Raw genomic sequence first — 24,807 nt, forward strand, 5'->3', positions numbered from 1 at the left:
AGGGGCAGGTGTGTGTGTGTGGTGTCTGTGTGTCTGTGTATAATGTGCAGTGTGTGGTGGGTACCTCTGGTGTGTGTGTACAATGTGATTTGTGTGGTGTTTGTGTGTACAATGTGATGTGTGTATATAAAGTGATGTGTGTGTGGTGTGTGTGTATAATGTGATTTGTGTGTGTATAATGTGCTATATGTGTGGTGCATGTGTGATATGTATCTGTGTGGTGTGTGTGTGATGTGTTATATGTGGCGTGGTGTGTGTCTGTATATAATGTTCTGTGTAGGTGGTATATGTGTTTCTGCGTATATAATGTGTGTGGTATGTTTGTGTGTATAATGTGGTATGTGTGTATAATGTGCTGTGTGTGTGGTATGTGTGTGGTAGGATCTGTGTGTAGCATGCATGTAATGTGCTACGTATAGTGTGTGTGTGTCTCTGTATAATGTTTTATGTAGGTGCTGTGTGTGCTTCTGTGTGTATAATGTGATTGTGTGTGTGTGATGTGTGGTGTGTGTGAGGAGGGAGTTGCCCTGTGTAATGATACAAGTCCACGGGCGAGAAGATGGGATCATGGAGGCAGCAGATCTTTAAAGAGGGGAGCGGGTTAGGATTCCGGTGTCCAGGGAGGCTGTGGCCCTTGATGAGAGGAATGGATGAGATCTGCTGGACCCTGAGGTGTCCCCACAGACATCTTGTCTGCTGAGCTGACCACACAGGGAGGCCTCAGTCCACACCTCCCATGTGCTGCCACATGTAGTATAAGATCTTCCATGCTTCACGTTATAACTACTTCCTGTCTTCTTAGGTGTAACATGATTTCAAAAGCTAAAGTCTGTAGTTTTCATGCTCTCTGAAACAGCTTCTAGTAGAATTTGTGAGAAAATAATTTGAGTTTGGATTTGAAAAATAGAAATAACATTTGGAGAAAAGTATGCCTTGTGGCTAAATGATGTAGTGTCTAGACATCATTTTATGAGTAATTGTGTAGTATTTTTCCTGGTAATACGCGACTTTGTATTTTCCCAGTTCCTGACGTCAGTCGAAATGGAGATCCGTTTGTAGCTACCTCCATTGTGGAAGCGATTGCGACTGTTGACAGAGCTATAAACTCAACCCGAACACATTTGTTTGACAGGTATCACGGGGCTGTAAACATGCTGACCCTCAAATCACAGAGCTTTAGGGTGAAGGTGGGAGTGACTAAAGAATGCATGCAGTTCTAGTATATGAATTTTGATTTGATTATCTGATGACCAAAATGTTTAATTTAAAAATCATGAACAACATGGGCACCAGTTTTCTGGGGGTTGAAAAAACAGAAGGATGTGTGCTTTTCAAATAGAATTTGGCTGTGATCCATAACCAAAACATTCTTTGAAAATTTCAACTCATTCCTTTGGCTTATGACTACGTGATTTGGCAAAAACAAATAGTTTAAAAGTCATTAGTGTATTTGTTCATGTTGCTGATCCCAAAGCAGTTTTTCTGCCTCTTATTTGAAATGCAATATCTGCGATTTTCTCTATTGACTTAATTAATTATCTGTTTTTAGTGTCTTCCGGTTTTTGTCTGTTTTGTTTTTGTTTTGTTGCCTCCACTCCGGATGAGGAAGGTATAGTACATTATGTTGTAGAAAGTAGCTGTAGAAATATTAATAGCAATGATTATATTTTTGGATACTGTGAATTTTATCTTCAGTAATCTGTTTCATTCTTCCTTTTTTTCTCCCTAAACTCTGGTTAGCCGTCCTCGTTCTCCAAATGATTTGCTGGCCTTGTTCCGGTATCCGAGGGATCCTTACACGGTTGAACAGGCCCGGGCAGGAGAAATCTTTGAACGGACATTGCAGCTCATTCAGGAGCACGTGCAGCACGGCTTGATGGTCGACCTCAATGGGACAAGTCAGTGCCAAAGCCTTTTTCTTCCTCCTCCATGGCCTGAGTAATGGGGTTGAACATGCCACAGTTAAGTCACATTCCTAGGGAAGAGTTCCAGCACTTTCTTTCCCACTGTGCTTATGAACTATGAAATTATTTCCTAAACTGTGAGTCCTCTTGAGCCCTACAGCCCTGTCGCTGTCACTTTGGTTTAATAGGAATCTCTGGGGGACGTGAAGTCCCTTGGAGTGCTGGTCAGGCTACAACAGGTCCACCTGGCCAGGGTGGGTTATGCAAGCCCAGTCCCTCTGCAACAAATGAGCCGTAAGGGAGGACTTGGCAGCGTGCTTGCTCCCTGAGTGACGCTGTGTCCTGGGAATGCGGCGCCATGCGTATTAGGAGGGCTGTTTCTGAAGAGTCCCTGGTCTGTGAAACCAGCTGATGAGATCCCCTCAGGCTGGTGTGGAGATGCTGTTGGGGGAGGTATGTCCCCCACTCACGCTGCTCTGGCACTTTGCCATTGCCCAGTAAATAACAGATGCCTTTACATGTCATTATTGTCCTTGCTGGTAGTTGTACTATTGATGAACCCGTAGAGGACCCTGACTTCCTTATGTAAAATCATCATTTTGAGCAGCAGCTGGTTACTCACAGTTCTGTGCATGCGCGCGCACACTCACACACACACACACGCGCGCACACACACACACACACACAGCACGGAGGAGAATGCAACAGTAGCTGTCCCTGTGGGAATGAAAGAACTGCCTTATAATTTTTCAGTTTTCCAAATTGTCTTCAATGAGCATATCTTTTAGGATTAGAGCAAAAAATATTCTTCAAGGGTTGAATGAAGGAGGCGTGGAATTGAGACCTGTAGGGTAATTTATCCCCGTCTTCGGAGTAAAGTGTTGCTCTGAGCCAGCCCCAACCTGTTAGGTTTTGGAGCCCTGTTGGTGCTGAAGCCCAGGCACCCGCCAGTGCAAAACTGCGCATTCCACAGCTCCTGCTTCCCAGTCCTCTCCTGGCCTCTTGTGGTTGGGGGCGGGGCGGGACAGGGCAGGAAATACTGGGTTGGAGGCCTCTCAATGTTTCTGCTTTTCTTGATGGATGAAACTCCACCCTCGCCTCCCAGGCACATTCTTGGGGAGACGCATCAGAGCCCATTTTGTTATTTCAACAAGTGTTTATTTGGCACTTTGTGCCTGTCAGGTGCAGGGGGAGACTAGGGTGAGAGGCACCAGGCATGTGGGGTCCCAGCCCCTTCCCAAGTCCCTGGTGCCAGTCTCCTTGTAGAAAGGCCATGTTCTTTTCTCCAGAGAATGAAGAGGGAAGTTACTAAGTGTAATTTCTTGCTACTCCCTACCTTTCTTCATTTAGTTACAGGATCAGATCTTTAAACATGACTGTGGCAGCTCAGTAAGTGGGTTCTGCTGCCACCACAGAAATAAAGCCATCTGGAAACGTCTCCTCGAAGCCAGGCTGTTAGAAGTTGTTCCTTGTGAGGAATTGCATGTCCATTGTGTGTCATTACATGCCAATTATAGAAAGATTTAGACACGGGGCTGGGCGCTGTGGCTCACGCCTGTAATCCCAGCACTTCGGGAGGCTGAGGTGGGCTCACAAGGTCAGGAGATCGAGACCATGCTGGCTAACACGGTGAAACCCTGTCTCTACTAAAAATACTAAAAATGCAAAAGAAAAAAAAAATTAGCTGGGCGCGGTGGCGGGCGCCTGTAGTCCCAGCTACTTGGGAGGTTGAGGCAGGAGAATGGCGTGAACCCGGGAGGCAGAGCTTGCAGTGAGGCGAGATCGCACCACTGCACCCCAGTCTGGGCGACAGAGCGAGACTCCATCTCAAAAAAAAAAAAAAAAAGAGATTTGGACTCAGAGAAAGGCAGAAAGGAAAAAGTAAAATCACCCCAACAATGTGAATCATTTTATACCTTTGCTATTTACCTGAGCAGCAGTTAGATGCACATGCAGGCGCTCATTTCTTCACTTACTCATTCTACCTGCCTGTCAGGGCACACCCTCTATGCCAGTCACTGTCCCGGGCCGGGGCCTACAGCCACAAACAGAAGAAATAAAAACCTCAGCCCTCAAAGATCAAACGGTCCAGAGAAATGCAGATGGGAAACCAGAGAGAGGTCCCTGCATATAAGAAGCCCCAGCAAGTGACCCAGAGAGATACAGCAGGTGGGGGTTGGGATGGGGTGCTGTTCCCCATGGGCAAAGGTGACATGTGAGCAGGAACCCCACAAGGGTGAGGGGGCCTCCCTGAGCATCTGAGGGGACCACACATGCAGAGGCTTGGAGGTATGGCACATCTGGGCATAGTGGAACAGCAGGTGGTCAGTGTGGCTGGAAGGGGGGTGGGGAAGGGCTGATAAAGACAGATTTGTGCTCCACCAGAAAGGGCCTGGGAGTGAATATAAGGATGTGTCATTGGCTCTGTATGAAATGGGAACCTTAGGGTTTCCTGCAGAGAAGTAACATGGTTTCATGCATTTTAAAGCATTGGGCTGGATGACCACCCTGTGTGGGGTGAGGACAGACGTGGGCTAACCAGCCCTGGGAAACTGGGGCCAGGGTCGGTGCCACCTGCTCTGGTTGGCAGGTCTGGTCTGCCTCTGAACCAATGGCCAATGCCACGGAAAAAGTGAACATTCTGGAGGAAAGCCCGGAGACCAGCCCCGCAGCCCAGCCAGGCATTTGGGAGGAAGCGCTTTTCCTCCTGGCGCTCTGCTTTCTTGGCTCTGTGGATGTTCAAGATTGATAATTCTGTGGGACTTCCTAAGAGTCGCTATGAAAATAGGGCCAGATGTTTCAGCTCACTGTTTCAGCCCTGGGAAAAGTGAGACAGAACAGAACCAGGGGCTGAGGGGAGCCTGGGGTTCATGTTGCCTGCACAGACCTTTCCCATCCAACACACCAGGGTGTGTGTTTCTGACTTACTCTCCCCAGCCTGGAAAATGCCTCACTTCCAATTCTTTGCATTCTTATGTGGAAGTTATGCACACCGCTCCCCCACAGAAAAGGGGCTGTCTGTTGTTTGCTTTAAAGGTGTCCATAGTGATACCTGTGATCTTGACAAGCAGAAACGGGCTGGAGAAACTTTAGAAAAAAGAGGCATTGATGGCTTGGAACTCTGTGAGTGTCTGCACACACGAAAGTGTGAGTGTGATCTGTAAGCATGTTTGCATGTGTGTGCATGTGTTGAGTGGTAAACATTTAAGTGTGCATGTGTGTGTGCATGTGTAGCTTTTCAGCAGGCATGGCATGTGCCTGGAAAGGAGGAGTGTTGAGAAAGGTGAAGGCCTAGGATGTATGAATATGTGGGGGAAGCACTTTGGCGAACACAGATCTGATGTGTCTGACCCCAGGACGTGGAGTCGCTGTTGCTTGGAGCAGGTGTCTTGAAGGCGAAGACTAGGAGCTGAACTTAGGAAGAGCTCTGTGGAGTGATGGCCCAGGCTACCATGTTTGGAATTTCTTCTGTAGCTAGTGGGCGAAGATGGAAGGTCTCTGAGCGAGGTGACCTAGCCAGTCTGTGCGAGGTTCATGGGAGGGCGCGCTTGCTGTGGGGAGGGTGTGTGTGTGCATGGCTTCCACCAGGCAGGAGGCCCTTCTGGAATTGAAGGCCAGTGCCATGGAAATCAGTCCCAGGATTCTGCCAGAGGAATGGAGAGGAGGGCACGGGGGCTAGGAACATTTTGGAGGCAGTGTGAAAGGAAGTGGCGATCTTTTGGACATTGCGGGAGGAGAGCATGAAGCCTCAGTGGACCGAGATGTACAGCGACAGGTGTGTCAGGAAATGCCCTGCTCGGCGGCATGTGGAGACCGATGGTGTGCACTCGTGTGGAGGTGTGGTGACTGTCTCTTCCGCGGGACATTTAAAGTGAAGTTGGAGCGGCGTCAGCCTGGACTGGTGAACGTGGGTGGGGCTCCATCAGTTACGGGTCTCCCAGAGAAGAGCTGCTGGTTGAAACCATGAGACTGCTGAGTGTGGAGGGGAGACAGGGCCCAGAAACTGGGGCTGTGGAGAGAACACCTGTGTTTAGGGCTGGAGGAGGGGAGGAGCAGTTTGGGTGCTGAGCAGGTTTCCAGCAGGAAGGGCTGGTTGCATGGCACACAACAGGTTTCATGAGCTGGGGGTAGATAGCCCCATGTCAGCGGCAGAGGTGCCAAGGGGTACCAGGCTGTCACGTCCTCCAGGGGAATTGAGTGCCATCTTGCTTTTCTCCATGCCCAGGTTACCACTACAACGACCTGGTGTCTCCGCAGTACCTGAACCTCATCGCAAACTTGTCGGGCTGCACCGCCCACCGGCGCGTGAACAACTGCTCCGACATGTGCTTCCACCAGAAGTACCGGACGCACGACGGCACCTGCAACAACCTGCAGCACCCCATGTGGGGCGCCTCGCTGACCGCCTTCGAGCGCCTGCTGAAGTCCGTGTACGAGAACGGCTTCAACACCCCTCGGGGCATCAACCCCCACCGACTGTACAACGGGCACGCCCTTCCCATGCCGCGCCTGGTATCCACCACCCTGATCGGGACGGAGACCGTCACACCCGACGAGCAGTTCACCCACATGCTGATGCAGTGGGGCCAGTTCCTGGACCACGACCTAGACTCCACGGTGGTGGCCCTGAGCCAGGCGCGCTTCTCCGACGGACAGCACTGCAGCTCCGTGTGCAGCAGCGACCCCCCCTGCTTCTCTGTCATGATCCCCCCCAATGACTCCCGCGCCAGGAGCGGGGCCCGCTGCATGTTCTTCGTGCGCTCCAGCCCTGTGTGCGGCAGCGGCATGACCTCGCTGCTCATGAACTCCGTGTACCCGCGGGAGCAGATCAACCAGCTCACCTCCTACATCGACGCCTCCAACGTGTACGGCAGCACGGAGCACGAGGCCCGCAGCATACGCGACCTGGCCAGCCACCGCGGCCTGCTGCGGCAGGGCATCGTGCAGCGGTCCGGGAAGCCGCTGCTCCCCTTCGCCGCCGGGCCGCCCACCGAGTGCATGCGGGACGAGAACGAGAGCCCCATCCCCTGCTTCCTGGCCGGGGACCACCGCGCCAACGAGCAGCTGGGCCTGACCAGCATGCACACGCTGTGGTTCCGCGAGCACAACCGCGTCGCCGCGGAGCTGCTCAAGCTGAACCCGCACTGGGACGGCGACACCATCTACTACGAGACCAGGAAGGTCGTGGGCGCGGAGATCCAGCACATCACCTACCAGCATTGGCTCCCGAAGATCCTGGGGGAGGTGGGCATGAGGACGCTGGGAGAGTACCGGGGCTACGACCCCGGCATCAATGCTGGCATCTTCAACGCCTTCGCCACCGCTGCCTTCAGGTTTGGCCACACGCTGGTCAACCCGCTGCTTTACCGGCTGGACGAGAACTTCCAGCCGCTTGCACAGGGTCACCTCCCCCTCCACAAAGCTTTCTTCTCTCCCTTCCGGATTGTGAACGAGGGCGGCATCGACCCGCTTCTCAGGGGGCTGTTCGGGGTGGCGGGGAAGATGCGTGTGCCCTCGCAGCTGCTGAACACGGAGCTCACGGAGCGGCTGTTCTCCATGGCGCACACGGTGGCTCTGGACCTGGCGGCCATCAACATCCAGCGCGGCCGGGACCACGGGATCCCGCCCTACCACGACTACAGGGTCTACTGCAACTTGTCGGCGGCACACACGTTCGAGGACCTGAAAAATGAGATAAAAAACCCTGAGATCCGGGAGAAACTGAAAAGGTGAGCTGAAGAGGCCGTGTGGGTTGGCTCGTGTACCTAGGCACCTGGAAGACCCGGACGGTGGGTGTGTGTGTTATTTGGCTGTGTGTGTGAGTTTTGTTTGTGTCGTGCAGAGGTGAGATGAAGCAAGTCCATGAAGGTCAAGATGGGAACCTGCAGCCTTCGGTGGCTGTGTGGCTGTGGGGAGGGGGCAGAGCCAGGGGTGGATGGACAGTGGAGGGCCCTTCCGCCAGCCCGTTTTCCAAGAGAGGAGCTTTGCTGAGCTGTGGCACGTTTTCAGCTTGGAGATGAGCTATACTTTTCTGGCAGAAGGGTTGACTGCAGAGAACAATACACTGTTTGCACCAGAAAACACCAAAACTGACGCTGTGGCTGTTGGGGGCAGTGCTTCAGGTTCCTGCTCTTGTATCGGGGCAGAGAGAGAGGCAGAGCTTGGTGTCTGCAGAACCGGGCGCTTGGGGCCACCAGCCCCTAAGGCTTGGCCTGTAGCATCTCCCATACTCAGTGTTGCCCAGACCTAGGCCTGTGGGGCCACCTGCCCGTGACTGCCACAGATAGCGCCGCTTCTGAGCCACAGCCTTGATCACCTGTGGACGCAGTTCTCCTTGTCCTGCCGCAGAGGCAAAATGGGAGGCCGTCACCCCTGAGACAAGGAAAACTGGCCAGCTAGATTAGGTCAGCTCAGGCCACGTGGGGCGGCAAAAATGGCAAAGTTTTACAGGCAAAGCAGCGACCATGGTACTACCCAGGCCTAGGACTGGGGTGGGATCAGGGCTGCCTGGTCCATAGCCAGTCCCCTTCCCAGGACTCGGTATCACAGTGGGGTTCTGATTAACTCAGATTTCCCCAAAGTGGAGACATTCAGCGGCCCTCCTTTTTGCTAGATATTCACATCTTTTACTCACTACCTTTTTTGCATGTTATTTCTACCAGATTTGCTTTTTGTATTTTAAGGAAATAAAAATAATTGCAAACAGGCGTGGTGGCTCACACCTGTAATCCCAGCATGGTGGGTGGCTCATGCCTTTAATCCCAGCGCGGTGGCTCACGCCTATAATCCCAGCACTTTGGGAGGCTGAGGCAGGTGGATCACAAGGTCAGGAGTTCAAGACCAGCCTGGCCAAGATGATGAAACCCCATCTCTACTAAAAACTACAAAAATTAGCTGGGCGTGGTGGCAGACGCCTGTAATCCCAGCTACTCGGGAGGCTGAGGCAGGAAAATTGCTTGAACCCGGGTGGCAGAGGTTGCAGTGAGCCGAGATCGCGCCACTGCACTCCAGCCTGAGTGACAGAGTTGAGACCCCATCTCAAAAAGAAAATAATAATAAATAAAACTAAAATAATTGCTCATCAGTGTTTTCCTGTTACGATTCTTCTCAGTTCTTAGATTATGAATCAGATCCACAGGGCACTGTGTATTAGGACATGTTATTCCCATTCAAAAACATTGTTTTAAAAAGAAGAAAAACCTTTCTTCTTAAGACTGTTTTCCCGTATTTTCTGGACTCTCCAGTTGACTCCTAAGTTACTTAACGCTGAAGTTAGGACATATCCCGTTAGGATCTGACCTGTGCCTTCTAAAGGAAAGTGATTTTTTACTTGTAATTTATTGTAAGTTATGAATAAATGAACATGATGTCCTATTAAGTTTAATATGTTCCAATGCTCGTTTAAATAATGCTCTTAAATTACTGGCATTTGGAAATGTGTGCGCACTCCATTAATCCAGTGTAGTTTTTTGTCGTGGTTTTGCTGAATTAGGACTGATGTGAACTGTCTGTGTTTTTTATGTGCTTAAATATCCTCGTTTGTTCTTGTCCAAACTGACACAGATTACTCTCCCAGCTGATTCTCTCTTTTGCCAAACTTATTTCAAAACATTTCAAAAGAACTAGATGTGGAGCCCAGTGCTGGGTGGACCGTGGCTGCGTTGCGTGCTAGGCCTCTGGTAAAGAAGTTAAGGACGTTACCCACACACTGAGCCCTTCGTCTGTTTCTGTTTTCCTGCCTCAGCCCATTGCTGACTAAGGGGAAATGAAACATCAACGTGAGAAAAGTTGCATGACCATCGGAGACCGTGGGGCTGGGAGGACTTCACAGGGCAGAGGGGTTGCCTTCAGCAGACATTAGAGATTGTGTAGTTCTCATCTACTTTGTGTTTCACGACGGCACGGCGAGTGGATGGCATGGCGTTGGCCTGGGCTCACCTTTGCTGCCCATCCCCAGCCATGGGACATTCTGGAACTGCGAGGTCTCTTCCCTGGAGGAAGCTCCTTGCGTTCGGGTGGAGGCTTTAGACTCTGGTGAGCCTAAGGAATGTGACTATTGCAGCCCCTGTGACTGTGGGTCCCTCCCAGAGGTGGGGGACAGAAGAGAGCAGGCACCCAGAGCAGGAGCTGCCCGGAGCAGGAGCCGCCCGGAGCAGGAGGGAGTCCTCTGGGAAAAGGTGTGGACGCCTCTGGTGGCCCCAGTGTGCTGTCCTCAGCCACAGACCAGATGCCGCCAGGGTCCTCCCGACCAAGTTTCACTCCCGGGGGACATCTTAGAGCTAGAAGTTCAGCCTGAATGTCATTGAACTTACAAGAAAAAGGGACAATTTGTCTGTCTTTGAAAGACTAAATGCTAGTTTACATAAAATTGTGTTTATTCTACGGTAAGACCAGGGGCCACTAAGGACACAGCCCTGTGTGCATCCTGTTCAGTCAGCAACAAAATCTCTCGTGATCCTAGGGGTCAGCTGGTGGTCACTGATTTGAGTTTGGTAGAAAAGGGCAATGAGAATTGTAGAATGTGTATGTTAAAAATCGAGTTGAGCTTTGAATAGCAGTTGAAACAGGCGTCATCTGCTGCGTAGTCAAGTTCTAAGATGAGATTAGATGATTTGTGGTAGAAGTTGTGACATGTTGCTTATAAGCCTGTATTTCTAAGGAATTGGAAGAAGTCGATGAAAATGTTTGTTTTTGAACATATAAACCTAAGGTTTGTTTGCCCTATCTTTGCTTAGCAGATATTTTCTTTTATGGCAAATATATTTTCAATATGTAGTAGAATCAAATGTTATTCTTTAAAAATGTATCTATATACTTTTAAAAATAAACATGAACAATAAACTATATACATTTAGCTATGTATAATTTATTGTTCATATGTTTATTTTAAAAAGGTTAGAAGGGTATACATTATGATGTTAAGTGTGGTTATCCCTGAATAGTAGGAAAAGGTGTGGCTTAAATTTTCTTCCTTATGTTTTCTTGACTTTTCTAAATTTGTTATAATAAATGTTTGTGTGTGTGTGTCTCACATATATAACAGAAAGTAGGGAAAATCCTTTAAAGAATAGTGGAGAGATGCTGCAAAGAAGTAAAGATTTTCTTTGTTAAGTAAAATTCTAAATAATGTAAAATAGTGATAGAACTGTTTTCATATTTGCTGTTTTTTTTTTGCCACGTCCAGCTTTGTTAGGTAAATTCAGTTCTCTCTTTATTTTTTAGGTTGTATGGCTCAACACTCAACATCGACCTGTTTCCAGCACTCATGGTGGAGGACCTGGTGCCTGGCAGCCGGCTGGGCCCCACCCTGATGTGTCTTCTCAGCACACAGTTCAAGCGCCTGCGAGATGGGGACAGGTGAGCATGTGCACCAGAAAGGGGAGCACACGCACCCGAAAGGGGAGCACACTCCTAAGCCGCCTTCTCAGGGACTCCAGAGGAGAAGGGCCGTCCTGGTTGAGAATGAGGGAGGCACGAGGCCCTGGTGTCTTCTGTGCACCGCCTTGGACTTGCATGTCCTTGCAGCCTCAAAACTCAACCACACCAGGTTCAAAGATGCTTTTCCCACCCCTTCATTTGCAGGAATATTTCTGTTCCTGTAAACTATTGGACAATCCATACAGCTAAACCACTGTGGGACTTCAGAGAAGTTTGGGCTTCGGGCAAGATCTTTGTTTCGCCTCTTGTTTACTGTTACTACTTTAATGTAGTGGAAAGGCAGAGCGAACCTGTTACTATTTCAGCAAACCTAAAATAAGTGCCGTACCAGTTTTTTTTAAAGTTGCCCATTGTCTTTGTTGCTAGTCAGAAGAGCTAACACTGTCGTTTTTACACCAGATTGTCTGCCTTTGCTTTTGTTATGGAGTAGGGGATGTGAACAGTGTGTGAGTCCATTTTTAAGTGACACCTAATCAAACCTAGTGGTTTCTGTATTGCTGTGAACTAAGTAGGGGGAGATTTTAACTCAGCTCCTGGTGACCTGTGAGTCTCCTGCCCTTCTCTGATCCTGCTTTCATTTTGGGGGATCCAGGTTGTGGTATGAGAACCCCGGGGTGTTCTCCCCCGCCCAGCTGACTCAAATCAAGCAGACGTCTCTGGCCAGGATCCTCTGCGACAACGCGGACAACATCACCCGGGTGCAGAGCGACGTGTTCAGGGTGGCGGAGTTCCCTCATGGCTACGGCAGCTGTGACGAGATCCCCAGGGTGGACCTCCGGGTGTGGCAGGACTGCTGTGAAGGTGCGTGCCAGAGGCACCACGTCTGTTCCTTTCTCATCCCTGGTTTTGGTGACTGCTTGGCGGGTGCTTAATTACCTGCAGATGTCACCCTAATCTTGAAAACTGAAAACAAAATATTCAGCTTTAGATTTAAATTGTGCTGTATCCATGCCAAAAATATAAACAAAGGTAGTGATTCTGAGGAATTGGCAGTGCTATGGGAGAACATTCATGATTAAAGCGCTATATAAGAGAAACAGAAACCCAGACTTCAGCAAGGTGTGCCCCTAATTTTTCCTTAAAACCTAATGTATGTCTAGCTTACGGTGCTCGTGTAGCCAGATAAAAGACAAAAATCAAAATATGAAAGAAGCATATCAAATATATCAGGTTTTCTTTAAAAAATTATACTGAATGTTCTAAATATCTGTAACGTAAATGACTGAAGATAGGTGTTGTAAAGTATCTCATGAGGAGCCCTGCAGGTAGGAGGTGGCCTCATGATCGGCGTCGGGGGCCGTGTAGCTGAGGGACACCCTGACATCAATCCCACAGCCCTGGCACTCGTGCCCTGCCCTGACATCAATCCCACAGCCCCGGCACTCGTGCCCTGGCGCGCCAGGTCCCCTTCCCTGCAGAGGCGTCAGTGGCCTGCTGAGTGCGGCGATGGTTCTCCTGGCTGAGTTCCTGCTTCGCATTCCTAACTCCCAGCCTTGGTTAACCTCCATTTCCATTACTAATTTGAACATAATTTTGGCTTTATTCAAACTATGATCAGAGCCCCACAAAATACCAAACTGGGGATGTTTAGAACCCAGGTTGTGGAGTGCTCACTCTTGTGGTGAGAGAAGCGGGGCCCACCACCATGGGGGAATCTGGGGGCCTGCGGTGAGCGTGACGGGGAGGCGGGGCCAGACCGTGGCCTCACCCGGCGCTCTGTGGAGCTTGTGGTGTCTGTGGACACTTGGTAGTAAGTGTTGAAATCTGCATTGATAATAGAGCTGTGTTTTAGCAGCTTCTAAGACAGTGTGTGCCTGTGTGTGTGTGTGCGACTGTGGGGTATGTGTACCTGTGGGGTGTGTGTGTTGTGGGTGTGTGATCTAATTCTGCATCTGCCTCCTTATCTGCCCCCCCCCCCACCCACCACCCACACACACATGCAGGGAAGTATATATGATAGGAGAATTCACATAAAAAACAAAATTATGCTTGCTAGGTACCCAATTTTCCAAATCCTTTACATGTTTGTTATTACATCTGTCAGAAACTTGTATCTGTTTTTTGTTTTATTGTTTTGTTTGTGTTTTTGTTTTGTATCCTCACCGGTTTATCCAATTCAAAATACTTTTCTACAAGCGTGGTAGAAAATGTGTTCTGTTGTAGAAAATTGTGCTGTTGAAAATGATTAGGAAAAGCCAATGATACAAAAACCGTTTTCTGGTAACTTTACCGGGCCCCTGTTAGCTGCTTAATAAGAAGCACAGCCAGGTTTTCTGTTCTTTTGCTAAGAAATCCAAAGTCCTTTGAAAGACTTCATCTTTAAAGCCAGTCTTTGTTCCCCTCGGGTTACAAGCCCCTCCTCCTCTCGGGCACTGTGGGAGAGGCTGAACTGCCTGAAGCAATGGCTGACACTGTTTCTTCCGGATACTTCTCTCTCTTAAAATAACAGGCATGGCCTTAAGCTGACACAGCTTAGAGAATGCTTGATAAGCATTACCTGTTTTTGTTTACCCAAAAGCCATATTTAAATACAGCAGAAAAATATGAAAACAGAACTCAGATTTGACAGAACCAAATGTCAGTTGCTATTTACTTTTCAATTAAACTTTTTAGAAAGACACATTGGGGGCTGGGCGGTGGCACACGCCTGTAATCCCAGCACTTTGGGAAGCCAAGGCAGGCGATCACCTGAGGTTAGGAGTTCGAGACTGGCCTGACCAACATGGTGAAACCCCCGTCTCTACTGAAAGTAACAAAAATTAGTCAGGCATGGTAGTCGGCACCTGTAATCCCAGCTACATGGGAGGCTGAGGCAGGAAAATCGCTTGAACCCAGGAGGCAGAGGTTGCAATGAGCTGAGATCGTGCCATTGCACTCCAACCTGGGCAATAAGAGCGAAACTGTCTCAAAAAAGTAAATAAATAAAAAGACACATTTAAAATGAACATCTGTGAGGTGCAACTCTTCGTCATCCGCTTCACTGATGCCTACACCAAGTGCTGTGTGGCGTCTGCACTAGGTCCGGGAAGCCAGCCTGCTCCTGGCTTGGCCAGCCTGGGCAACACAGAGCAGGTGCAGGCCAGGCCACTGAGCAGGTGTGGCCCAGCCGTGCCCTGGGGCGTGAGGAGGAGACGGCCATCCTGGAGGGATGGGGGTCCCATCAAAGAGTTCTGGGGTTGGGGCTGATGGGTGCTTTGGCAGGGACCCCACAGTGCCTGGGACCGTGCCCTGGCCCTGCTGCTTCCCTGTCGCCCTGGAAATCTACTGGGGACCCACCCCAGACCTGCACAGCCCTGGGTGGGCCTGCCAGTGAGGCTCATTCTTGTCCCCGGGGTGTTGCTGGGAGGGGCTACTGTTTTAGGATGTATTTATGTGCCCAGGAGCCATTTCAAGAAACTCTGCTCTTCTCTGCTCCTGAGACAATTTCTGGGTTTACTCAGAAGCTGTATAGTTAATGTGGAAATAAACAGCAGGTCATTCAGCGGGACTGTTTATGGGCTCTGCTCTGGGGGCAGACGGAGCTTTAGGCCTCTGTCTTGAAGATACTCCCTGCCTCTCCAGCCAGTCAGGCGAGTACTAGACCGGAAGGAGCCGGCCGCCCTCACGGGAGACAGGAAAGCTAGCGTGGGTCTGAGGTTTATGCTGCACGTGCCTCTTCTCTTCTCATAGAATTTCTACTCAGTGGCTTCCTGAGACATTAGCATTTTGCAAAGGTCCATATTTGCCCTTCACTTTCGTCCTCTGCCACAGCTTTCTTGGGTGAGGATGATGTACAAGACAGACTAAACAGCCCTCACTTCGTTAGATGGTGTGCCCACAGGGCCTAGGTGGGAGACAGCACTGAGGGCCCCTCACTCATCTGGGGCTCAGGAGGACACAGCACTGAGGGCCCCTCACTCACCCGGGGCTCAGGAGGACACAGCACTGAGGGCCCCTCACTCACCTGGGGCTCAGGAGGACACAGCACTGAGGGCCCCTCACTCACCCGGGACTCAGGAGGGACACAGCACTGAGGGCCCCTCACCCGGGGCTCAGGTGAGGTACAGCACTGAGGGCTTCTCAGTCCACCACAGTTGGAGAAGGAAGCCACACCGAGGCAGGGAGGCGTTTGGGCTACATTCAGGAGAAGCAGGGCCAGGCCCGCCTCTCGTCTGACAGTGGGGCTGGCAGTGTGATGCAGGTAGTGTAGCATAACTTCAAGGCACTCCAGAGTGCAGATTGTCACCTGACCATAGGGGAGGGACCGCCAGACACGAGCAGACTCTGACCTCCGAGGCAGAGTGCCTGAGCCTCCATCTGTGGGTGGAGGGAACTCAGCGAGGGTGTGGTGTGGGCCTCCTCAGTTCGCCCAGCTGTCCTCAGCGCGGCCGGTGCCATGAGGTCACGAGGGCAGGGGCACAGCGGAAAGAGGCCTGACCCCTCAGGGCAGGAGAGGGTAAGAGCTGCAGACCAGCTGCCAGGTTGCCTGATTTAAGGTGCCACAGTTTGCTCCACGGGCAGCCAGTGAAGACTGTTCATAGTTGGCAGGATGTGCTTTAATTCCCTGAGGTTAGAGCCTCCAGAGCTGACATTCTGCTTTGTGCTTCCGTTTTAGACTGTAGGACCAGGGGGCAGTTCAACGCCTTCTCCTACCATTTCCGAGGCAGACGGTCTCTTGAGTTCAGCTACCAGGAGGACCAGCCGACCAAGAAAACAAGACCACGGAAAATACCCAGGTATGGTGGTCTCTGAGGTCAGCTGATGTACAGAGGGGCCCTCACACCGCGGGCATTGGGCAGTAGGACAGGCATCCTGTTGTGGGCCTGTGGTGAGGATGGTTCCTGGCAGGGACGTCCCGGGACACTGGGGGCCGGGCTGCAGCCTGCGTCCTGCGATGCTGCCCGCTCAAAGCATCAGGGGCGGTGCACACCGAGGAAACCTTGAAATGAGACCCTGCGTGACCTGCCGAGATTATATCTCCCTCCCCCTCCTTTCCCCTCACCACAGTGTTGGGAGACACGGGGAACATCTCAGCAACAGCACCTCAGCCTTCAGCACACGCTCAGACACTCCCGGGACTAATGACTTCAGAGAGTTTGTTCTGGAAATGCAGAAGACCATCACAGACCTCAGAACACAGGTGAGGTGCCTGGGCCTGTGTCCGCCCATCCAAGACTCCACAGCAGCACAGCCTTGCCCCAGCCTTCTGGGGCTACCACTTTATTCCCAGGCGACTGTTCAACTGCCCACACGGGACCCTGACCCTGGAGCCTTGGGGTGCCATTTCTGCGTGCTGGGTCGGGCTGGGCCAGGTGCCACTGGTGTCCCTGGGTTTCCCAACAGATGGGGGTCACCAGGCAGGGGCAATCTGTGTCACAGCCGTGGGACTGCCAGCCAGGTGACCTTGCTGGAGAGAACACAGGATTAGGGTGCTGTAGGAGAGTTCAAACATGAAGTCCTGTTCTTAAGCCTCTAACTTAGGAATAACTTGGAATCATCCCTCCCAGGGCGTGGTAAGGAGGCATTTCCAGTTCAGTCCTCCACACCCGATCCAGCCTCTCCGGTGTGAGGAAAGTGCTGGTGTCTGTGGTACGACCACAGGGATTTTCAGATGAGGCTCTTCTCGGGCTCTGCAGAAATCCTGCAGAAATGAGTTCCGTCCTGTCCTTCCTATCCCAGGGACTTCCTTCTGCTTTCTCCACTGCCTGTGGTGGGGTTGTCTCTGGGATGTTACATAAGCGGGTGGAGATTGAGATCTATGGCTAAATAAAAGGAGGTGCATCATTCCGCTGGTGTGGGTGGGATCCCCCAGGGCGCGCGGGTCCTGGCTGGGATTCCCAGGGCGCGCGGGTCCTGGCTGGGATTCCCAGGGCGCGCGGGTCCTGGCTGGGATTCCCAGGGCGCGCGGGTCCTGGCTGGGATTCCCAGGGTGTGCGGGTCCTGGCTGGGATTCCCAGGGTGCGCGGGTCCTAGCTGTCTGCAGCACTTTTAACCTGTAAGCACAGCTCCTTTCCTACTCACGGGACTCTGAGCCCTTAGGTTTGGGAGAGTCATCTCCTAGTGTAGCCCCAAGGTAACCCCCAGCCACAGGGAGAGGTACCCTGACTGCTTCTCTGCCTGCCGCCTCATCCCCTGCAGCTGCAGGTCCTCCTGCCTCTGCAGCCTGGAGACCAGGTGTATATCCCCCTGCAGCTGCTTGAGTGGGCAGCGTGTGGCAGGTCTTCCTCCCTCTGCAGCATAGAGAACAGGTGCACGAGTCCTGGCAGCTGCCAGCGTGGACAGCGTGTGGCAGGTCTTCCTCCTCCTGCAGCCTAGAGACCACGTGCTCATCCCCCGGCAGCTGCCCAAGTGGACAGCATGCAGAGTTCACTCAGCTCCACCTGGCAGTAGGGGGGAAGCAGAGACAAACCCAGACTGACCCTTGGGGTCTGTGCTGAGGCCTGGGTGCCCCAGGGGTCCACTGCGGAGGTGGGTCTGTGAACCCCAAGGTCATTCAGGGCAGGCCTTGTGCGCAGGTGACCCTGGACAGCAGAGCAGAGGCGGAGGGGGACCAGCCACCCCACCTGTGTCTGCAAATACCAATGCCCTGTGCCCTCCCATGTTGTTGATTCTGTCCACAGTGCTGTGACTTCCTTCCACCCTCAGAATGAATGGGCAGCTCCCAGGGTAGCAGCGCTAGGTCTGAGAAATGCGGATGTCCCTTGTGATTTTGCGGCCGGCAGCAGCACAGGGTGTGTGCCGTCTGTGGTCGTTTCCCCGCACCCTGTGTGTGCAGAGGCGTTCATGTATCTTGGTGACTGCTGAGGCGCACACAGGCTGCTGTGGTCACTGCTTCTCTCTGGCTGTGAATTAAAGCAGGTCAGCCACAGACACAGAGGTGACATGCAGGTCACCTGGAACCTCTGCAGACCGTCCTGGCTGCCACCCCCAAGTGCTCTCTGGCCCCTGTGCCACTGGTTCTGAGGCTTCCCTCTTTTTTTTTTTTTATCCCCATCCCCATCCCCAAAGCTAGAAAGTTCTAAGCTTTGGTGACTTAAGTGCCAGTTGCTAATGAATGAGGCAGGCAGGAAAGATGGCTTTCATTTAGAAGCTGCATCTGAGGCATTTCCCGAAGTGAGTAACTAGTTAGGTTCTGGATGTCCAGCTGTCACGAAATGCAGAGGGTACGGTGAGGGGACGTCCACCTTTTTCAGCATGATGTGTGCACAGGTGAGACACTGCTCCGGCACAGGTTGGGGACGACACACTTCTGGCTGACAGGAGATCAAAGAAGACGTTTTAATTGAAATGAGTGAGTGGGTGGCTCACAGCCAGCATCGTTGATCGGTCAAAGCAGACAGCCTTACCTGTGGCTGAACATGCTTTATGAGAAGGCTTATTAGAGGAATTGGGATAGATACGATAAATAATTTGTGTTCATTTCAGACATCACTGACAGTTTAGGTTCCGTTGCAGGGGACAGAAAACCCCAAATCCGGATGGTTTGAATGAGGTACGAGTTTCTGTCACTCCCTGCTGCGGCTCGGTGCTGTGCTGCGGGTGGTCTCTTCCCAAGGTCACCTCGTGGCCCAGGCATTTCCGGCCACCGTCACCCTGTCTGCCCCCGGGCCCTGCAAGACACAAGAGAGGGTCTGAGGAAGGAGACCCTTCCAGGAGGCTCCTGCCACCTGGTGCCTGGCACGGCGGTTGGAAAGGGCACCTCATGGGGCCCCGAGCTTCCAGAGAAAAGCCAGTGGTGGTGGTACTCGGAAAACAGGCAGACTTGACTCGGGGGATTCTGAGTGGTCGTCGTTCATTCTGGTGGAAGCGTAGGTGCAGGACGTTCTTGTCCTCTGGTTGAATCTTGCTCCCACAGTCCTCTGAGAACGTCACCTTTGTGACCAAGGCTTTTATTTGACAGCACGGTGGTGGGAACGTCTTCCACTGGGGCTTTTGGCCAGCTGTCGCCAGTCTAATAAGGACATTGGAGATTCTGTAAAAGTTCTTGAGAAATATTCTCCTCAAATGTTGTTTATTTTAAGGCATTATTTTCAGGGAAATAACATATCTTAATACAAGAACCAAGCTGTTACTCTGAAGTGGCCAGTGAATGAATGTTCTTCGCTTTGCTGCAGATAAAGAAACTTGAATCACGGCTCAGTACCACAGAGTGCGTGGATGCCGGGGGTGAGTCTCACGCTAACAACACCAAGTGGAAGAAGGATGCATGCACCATTTGTGAATGCAAAGTGAGTATGGGGTCTGTCTTCACGCCCTAAGGTATACCCAAGTCCGAGAGTCCCATGTGACCACTCAGGTGGGTGGCCCAGATGTCAGGGCCAGGCCCCTCCCCGCCCACCTCTGCCGGCCTTCGTCCCTCCTTCACTCCTATGGAAGCACCAGGCAAGCCCAGCTCTCTGTGCACAGAGGACGTGCTAGGAGGCTCAGAACCTCGGCATGGTCCACCCCACAGAGGGCGGGCAGCCCCTACTGTGTTGCGGGGCCACATGGGGCTGCTTGTGTGTACTGGCCTCACCTCCCATCAGCTGTGGCAGGAATGTTCATGCCATGGAAACCCATGAGTGGGGCAGATCAGCTCCTCCCTGCAGAGCTGGTGGGTGAACACCGACGTGCCCGCCGCTGACCCTGTCCCATCTCCCATCAGGGCTGGGGGTGTTACAGAGGTCGCGGGGGGACGATGCCTCCCCTGCAGAAGGAGACCGGTGGCAGGTGGAGCATGCCCTGGTGCCGGCAGTGGACAGACGTCTGGCTGGAGCCAGGCTCCGTGGAAAGCTCAGGGCATAGTGTGAGGAGGCAGGATGGTGAGGACAGCAGACCAGCCCGGGCGCCTCACTTGCCATGGCCATTGGGAGAGGGCGCATCTGTATCCCTGAACTGGTCAGGTTTGGGAAGCGCAGACTGGGGAAGAGCAAAGCCCTGTCCCTTCCTCTCTGTCTAGTCCCATCCTGCTTCCTGACAACGTCCACCCCCAGACGCAGTCCGAGGGGATCCAGGTGTGAGGTGGGAGGATGTGCCCAGCTGGTGGTCTTGACCCCTCAGGGTGAGAGGAGGGTGGGCATGGACAGAAAGGTAGGACGGAGCCTCAGGGAGACTTGTTATGGGGGCTCCCATTAACTCATACCTGTCTGCAACTATGAAATCCTCAGAGAACCACAAAACCCATGCCCACAGGGCAAGCACAGTGGGCAAGGCAGGGGCCTCAGGGCAAGGCCTGACTCATGGCCATGGCTGACACCTGTCCCGGAGCTGACAGACTGTGTTCACCTGAAGGCCATCCCAGAGCTGACAGGCTGTGCTCCGTCTCTCTTCTCCAGGACGGGCAGGTCACCTGCTTCGTGGAAGCTTGCCCCCCTGCCACCTGTGCTGTCCCCATGAACATCCCAGGGGCCTGCTGTCCAGTCTGCTTACAGAGGAGGGCGGAGGAGAAGCCCTAGGCTCCTGGGAGGCTCCTCGGAGTTTGTCTGCGGTGCCATTGTGAGATCAGGTGGCCGACGGCAGGGAACTGCAGGCTGCGGACCAGGAAACACCCAGAACTCGCGACATTTCATGACAACGTCCAGCTGGTGCTGTTACAGAAGGCAGTGCAGGAGGCTTCCAACTGGAGCGTCTGTGGAGAAGGAGGCGGAGCAGGTGCCCGAAGGGAAGCAGGCAGGAGTCCTAGCTTCACGTTAGACTTCTCAGGTTTTTATTTAATTCTTTTACAATGAAAAATTGGTGCTATTATTAAATTGCACAGTTGAATCATTTAGGCGCCTAAATTGATTTTGCCTCCCAACACCATTTCTTTTTAAATAAAGCAGGATACCTCTACACGTCAGCCTTACCTTGTTCAGATGCCAGGAGCCGGCAGACCTGTCACCCGCAGGTGGGGTGAGTCTCGGAGCTGCCAGAGGGGCTCACCGAAATCGGGGTTCCCTCACAAGCTATGTTTAAAAAGAGAATTGGTGTTTGGCAAATGGAACAGAACCTTTTATAAGAGTGTTCACAGGGACACTGTCTGGGGTTGCAGTGCGAGCCCCCGGCCTCTTCCCTGGGAACCTCTGAACTCCTCCTTCCTCTGGGCTCTCTGTAACATTTCACCGCGTGTCAGCATCTAATCCCAAAACCAACATTCCCGCTGCTCGAAGCAGCTGTATAGCCTGTGACTCTCCGTGTGTCAGCTCCTTCCACACTTGATTAGATCATTCATAAGCCACATTTAGAAACAGGTTTGCTTTCAGCTGTCACTTGGCATACATACTGCCTAGTTGTGAACCAAATGTGAAAATCCTCCTTCATCCCATTGTGTATCTGATACCTGCCGAGGGCCAGGCCCGTGCGTTGACAGCACCGCCCCCAGCCGGCCCTGGTTGCGTCCACGTCCTGAATAGGAGCCGCCTCCGGATGGCTTTTCCCAAGGGAAGAGGAGCTCGAGTGTCGGGAACTGTCTAACTTCAGGTTGTGTGAGTGCGTTAAAAAAAAAAAAAGAAGAATCCCTATACCTCATTTGTATTTTTAAAATGCATGATGTTTTATGAAATTTTGTCCATTTTTTAAGTATTAGATATGACAGAAAAACCATTTCCACTATGCAAAAGTTCTTTTAGAAGTCAGTGAAAATCAACTCTCATACCTCATGGTCTCTCTTTAATTGACCAAAACCTTCCATTTTTCTCTAAATACAAAGCGATCTGTGTTCTGCGCAACATTTCCCCGAACACACAGCTTCAGTGCAGCACGCTGACCTGAGTACCCACCGTGTGCCGGGCATAGTGCTGGACACATGAGGCACCAAGGTCCGGGCCACCTGCCCTCAGTGCGGCCCAGCTGAGGTGGTGGAGGCGGAAGCCCCTGAGGTCACGGCCGTTTCAGTTCAGGGTGGCAGGTGTCCAGCACTGGGGTATGACGTCGAGGCTTCCATGGGGTGGGGGAGGCCGGCTGCCTTCAGACAGGATGGGCGCGTACAGTGCCTAGTGTGATTCGTGCACGGCCCGTGTTCCAGGAGCATGTCCTCCCAAGGAGACACCCAGACCCTTCCAGCACGAGCCTGCTACGTTGCTGTGGCAGAGGCAGCATTTCAGCTGTGAGGAGGGTCATTGGATTCATGGGTTTTATCTGTAAAAATGGTTGTCTTGACTTCTTATTCTCATATTGGTAAATGAGTGATAAAATTGGTTGGCGTTTCATGACATATGGACTTCTTTTGAAATAGCAAGTCAAATGTAGTGACCGAATTATGGAAGAGATTTCTGTAAAACAGGAAATGTGTAAGTTCGTCTAAAAACTGACGGTTATGTAAGTTGCTGAGGCACTCGGATGACAGCGGATTCTGGGTTCTGGAGTGTTCTGTGCCTCTTACGTGCCTTGGAGGCCTCTGCGGTCTCAGTGCTGAGGTGGCACACCTGTAGCACACCTGTGTAATGTGCGGTCTGGGCCAGTGACAAGCAATTGTGTTGTCTAAGCCAAAGGGGGAAGCTGACTGTTATTTACCAAAAAAAAAAATTCTGTAATTCAAACCAAAATGTCTGCGGAATCGCCAGTTTGATACTCTCTGTAATCAGAACAGTGGGCAGTGCCTGGGTGAACATGTCTAGCAGCCCCTCTGCGGGATCGCTGTAACGGGAGTGGAATGTACATATTTATTTACTTTTCTAACTGCTCCAACAGCCAAATGCCTTTTTTATGACCATTGTATTCAGTTCATTACCAAAGAAATGTTTGCACTTTGTAATGATGCCTTTCAGTTCAAATAAATGGGTCACATTTTCAAATGGAGAATGGCTTTTTTTTTTTTTTTTTTTTTTTTTACCTGAAACCAGTACATGAGGCTAAAACTTTTCCAGGTGAGATCCAAAGCCTGAGAAGGGAAGGAGGTAGGTCCAGGAAAAAGCCCCAGAACTGTCCTAGTCACTAATGATTTTGTGACTAAATGTGAAAACATTACTAAAAATGAGGTATTAGATAAAGTTGACTTCCTTTTCCAAAGTAGCTAGGATGCTTTAACCTGACTGAATTTTGACAGGTAGGAGTGAGCTCTTGGGAAAAACCTCTGGCAACTAAATGCCTCCTGCAGTTTTTGTGCTGTGGAGAAGGACATTTCTTTGTCAGAGAGGTATGTACAAGCAGCTCACACACCGAGGTGTCTGTGACAGGCAGCTGCTTTTCCAGAAGCAAGAACGCGGGTCAGGAGGGCACAGTGCACAGAAGACAGACACTCCCTTTTCAGAGCTGAGCCATGTGGGGCTCTGGGGCCAGAAGTCGGGGATGACATGTGATAATTGCTGAGCCCCTCGGGCTGTGGTTGGGTGGGAGACAGGATGCTGCTCTAAAGGAAACTGGAATGGATTCGAGGGCGTCTTTATAGGGCCTGGAAAAAATACTACTCGTCTATATAAGGAGAATAATGAAATATTAAGGAAAAATTAAATATTATGTTGTTAAAATTGCCAAATCATTTCAAAATTAGAATGAGAAATTGAGCTGCTTTCATGGAATGTTTATGAACATGGGATGAACACTCCTCAATCAACAAAAGACAAATTAGGTGCTTTTCTGTCACCAGGGAATGAGTGCCATATACCAATTTTAATTTAAATGAAATGCCTAATGCAAAACTAGCAAAAGTTAACCATATGTATCTTGTTTTAATAATATGTAGAATGCATTGAAACATTCCTATTGCTTTTTGTTATTAACACTTAATACCTGTTTCTGGCGTGCAAGATTATATGTCAAATGACATAAATACAGGCATACCTGGGAGACATTGTGGGCTCAGTTCCAGACCACTGCAATCAGTGACTATCTCAGTAAAGCAAGTCATACAATTTTTTTAGTTTCCCGGTGCATATAAAAGCTATGTTCACATTATACTATGATCTATTACATGCACAGAAGCATTATGTCTAAAAAATGTACATACCTTAATTTAAAAATACTTTATTGCTAAAAATAGTGAACGATCATCTGAGCCTTCAGTGTGCTGTAATCTCTTTGCTGGTGGAGGGTCTTGTCTTGATGTTAATGGCTGCTGACTGATTAGGGTGGTGGTGGTTGAAAGTTGGGGTGGCTGTGTCAATTTCAGAAAGCAAGACAAAATGAAGCTTAGCGCATTGGTTTAGTCTTACTTTCATGAAAGATTTATTTGTAGCAAGGGATGTTGTTTGATAGCATCTTACCCACAGAATTGCTTATTTCAACATTGGAGTCAGTCCTCTCAAAGCCTGCTGCTGCTTTATCACATCAACTTACGGAATATTCTAGATCCTGTGTTGTCATTTCAACAGTGTTCACAACATCTTCACCAGGAGTAGAGTCCATCTCAAGAAACCACTTGCTTTGCTCATCCCCAAGAAGCAACTCCTCATCCTTTCAAGATTGATCATGAAATTGCAGCAGTTCAGTCCCATCTTTAGACTCCACTTCTAATTCTCTTGCTATTTCCACTATATCTGCAGTTACTGCCTCCACGGAAGTCTTGAACCCCTCAGAGTCATCCAAGAAGGCA

General features: G+C 50.9%; 1 protein-coding gene across 2 annotated transcripts; it reads left to right on the top strand.

Moving 5' to 3' along the window:
* The first annotated feature begins 1,028 nt into the window (after positions 1-1,028).
* Positions 1,029-23,075, top strand: LOC112617365 (peroxidasin homolog). Of its 2 annotated transcripts, XM_025374132.1 has the most exons (11): positions 1,029-1,132; positions 1,741-1,898; positions 6,130-7,633; positions 11,127-11,261; positions 11,935-12,143; positions 15,937-16,057; positions 16,329-16,461; positions 19,436-19,549; positions 20,636-20,780; positions 21,759-21,761; positions 22,687-23,075. In XM_025374132.1, the coding sequence occupies exons 2-9, from the start codon at positions 1,877-1,879 to the stop codon at positions 20,753-20,755; spliced, it is 2,358 nt and encodes a 785-aa protein (XP_025229917.1). In that variant the 5' UTR covers positions 1,029-1,132; positions 1,741-1,876; the 3' UTR covers positions 20,756-20,780; positions 21,759-21,761; positions 22,687-23,075. The 2 variants fall into 2 exon arrangements, with proteins under 2 accessions (XP_025229917.1, XP_025229916.1); XM_025374131.1 differs by having other exon boundaries at positions 19,436-19,553; positions 20,636-23,075.
* Positions 23,076-24,807: the final 1,732 nt, after the last annotated feature.

This window comes from Theropithecus gelada, unplaced genomic scaffold (assembly GCF_003255815.1).
Source record: "Theropithecus gelada isolate Dixy unplaced genomic scaffold, Tgel_1.0 HiC_scaffold_16097, whole genome shotgun sequence".
NCBI classification, from domain to species: domain Eukaryota; kingdom Metazoa; phylum Chordata; class Mammalia; order Primates; family Cercopithecidae; genus Theropithecus; species Theropithecus gelada.

What these genes read in the sequence shown, in the direction of transcription:
- LOC112617365 (XM_025374131.1), top strand. Translation starts at nt 1,877, where the DNA reads ATGGTCGACCTCAATGGGACAA. An exon ending in CGCCTGCGAGATGGGGACAG is followed by an intron (nt 11,262 to 11,934) that starts GTGAGCATGTGC and finishes TGGGGGATCCAG; the next exon opens with GTTGTGGTATGAGAACCCCG. An exon ending in TCACAGACCTCAGAACACAG is followed by an intron (nt 16,462 to 19,435) that starts GTGAGGTGCCTG and finishes GCTTTGCTGCAG; the next exon opens with ATAAAGAAACTTGAATCACG.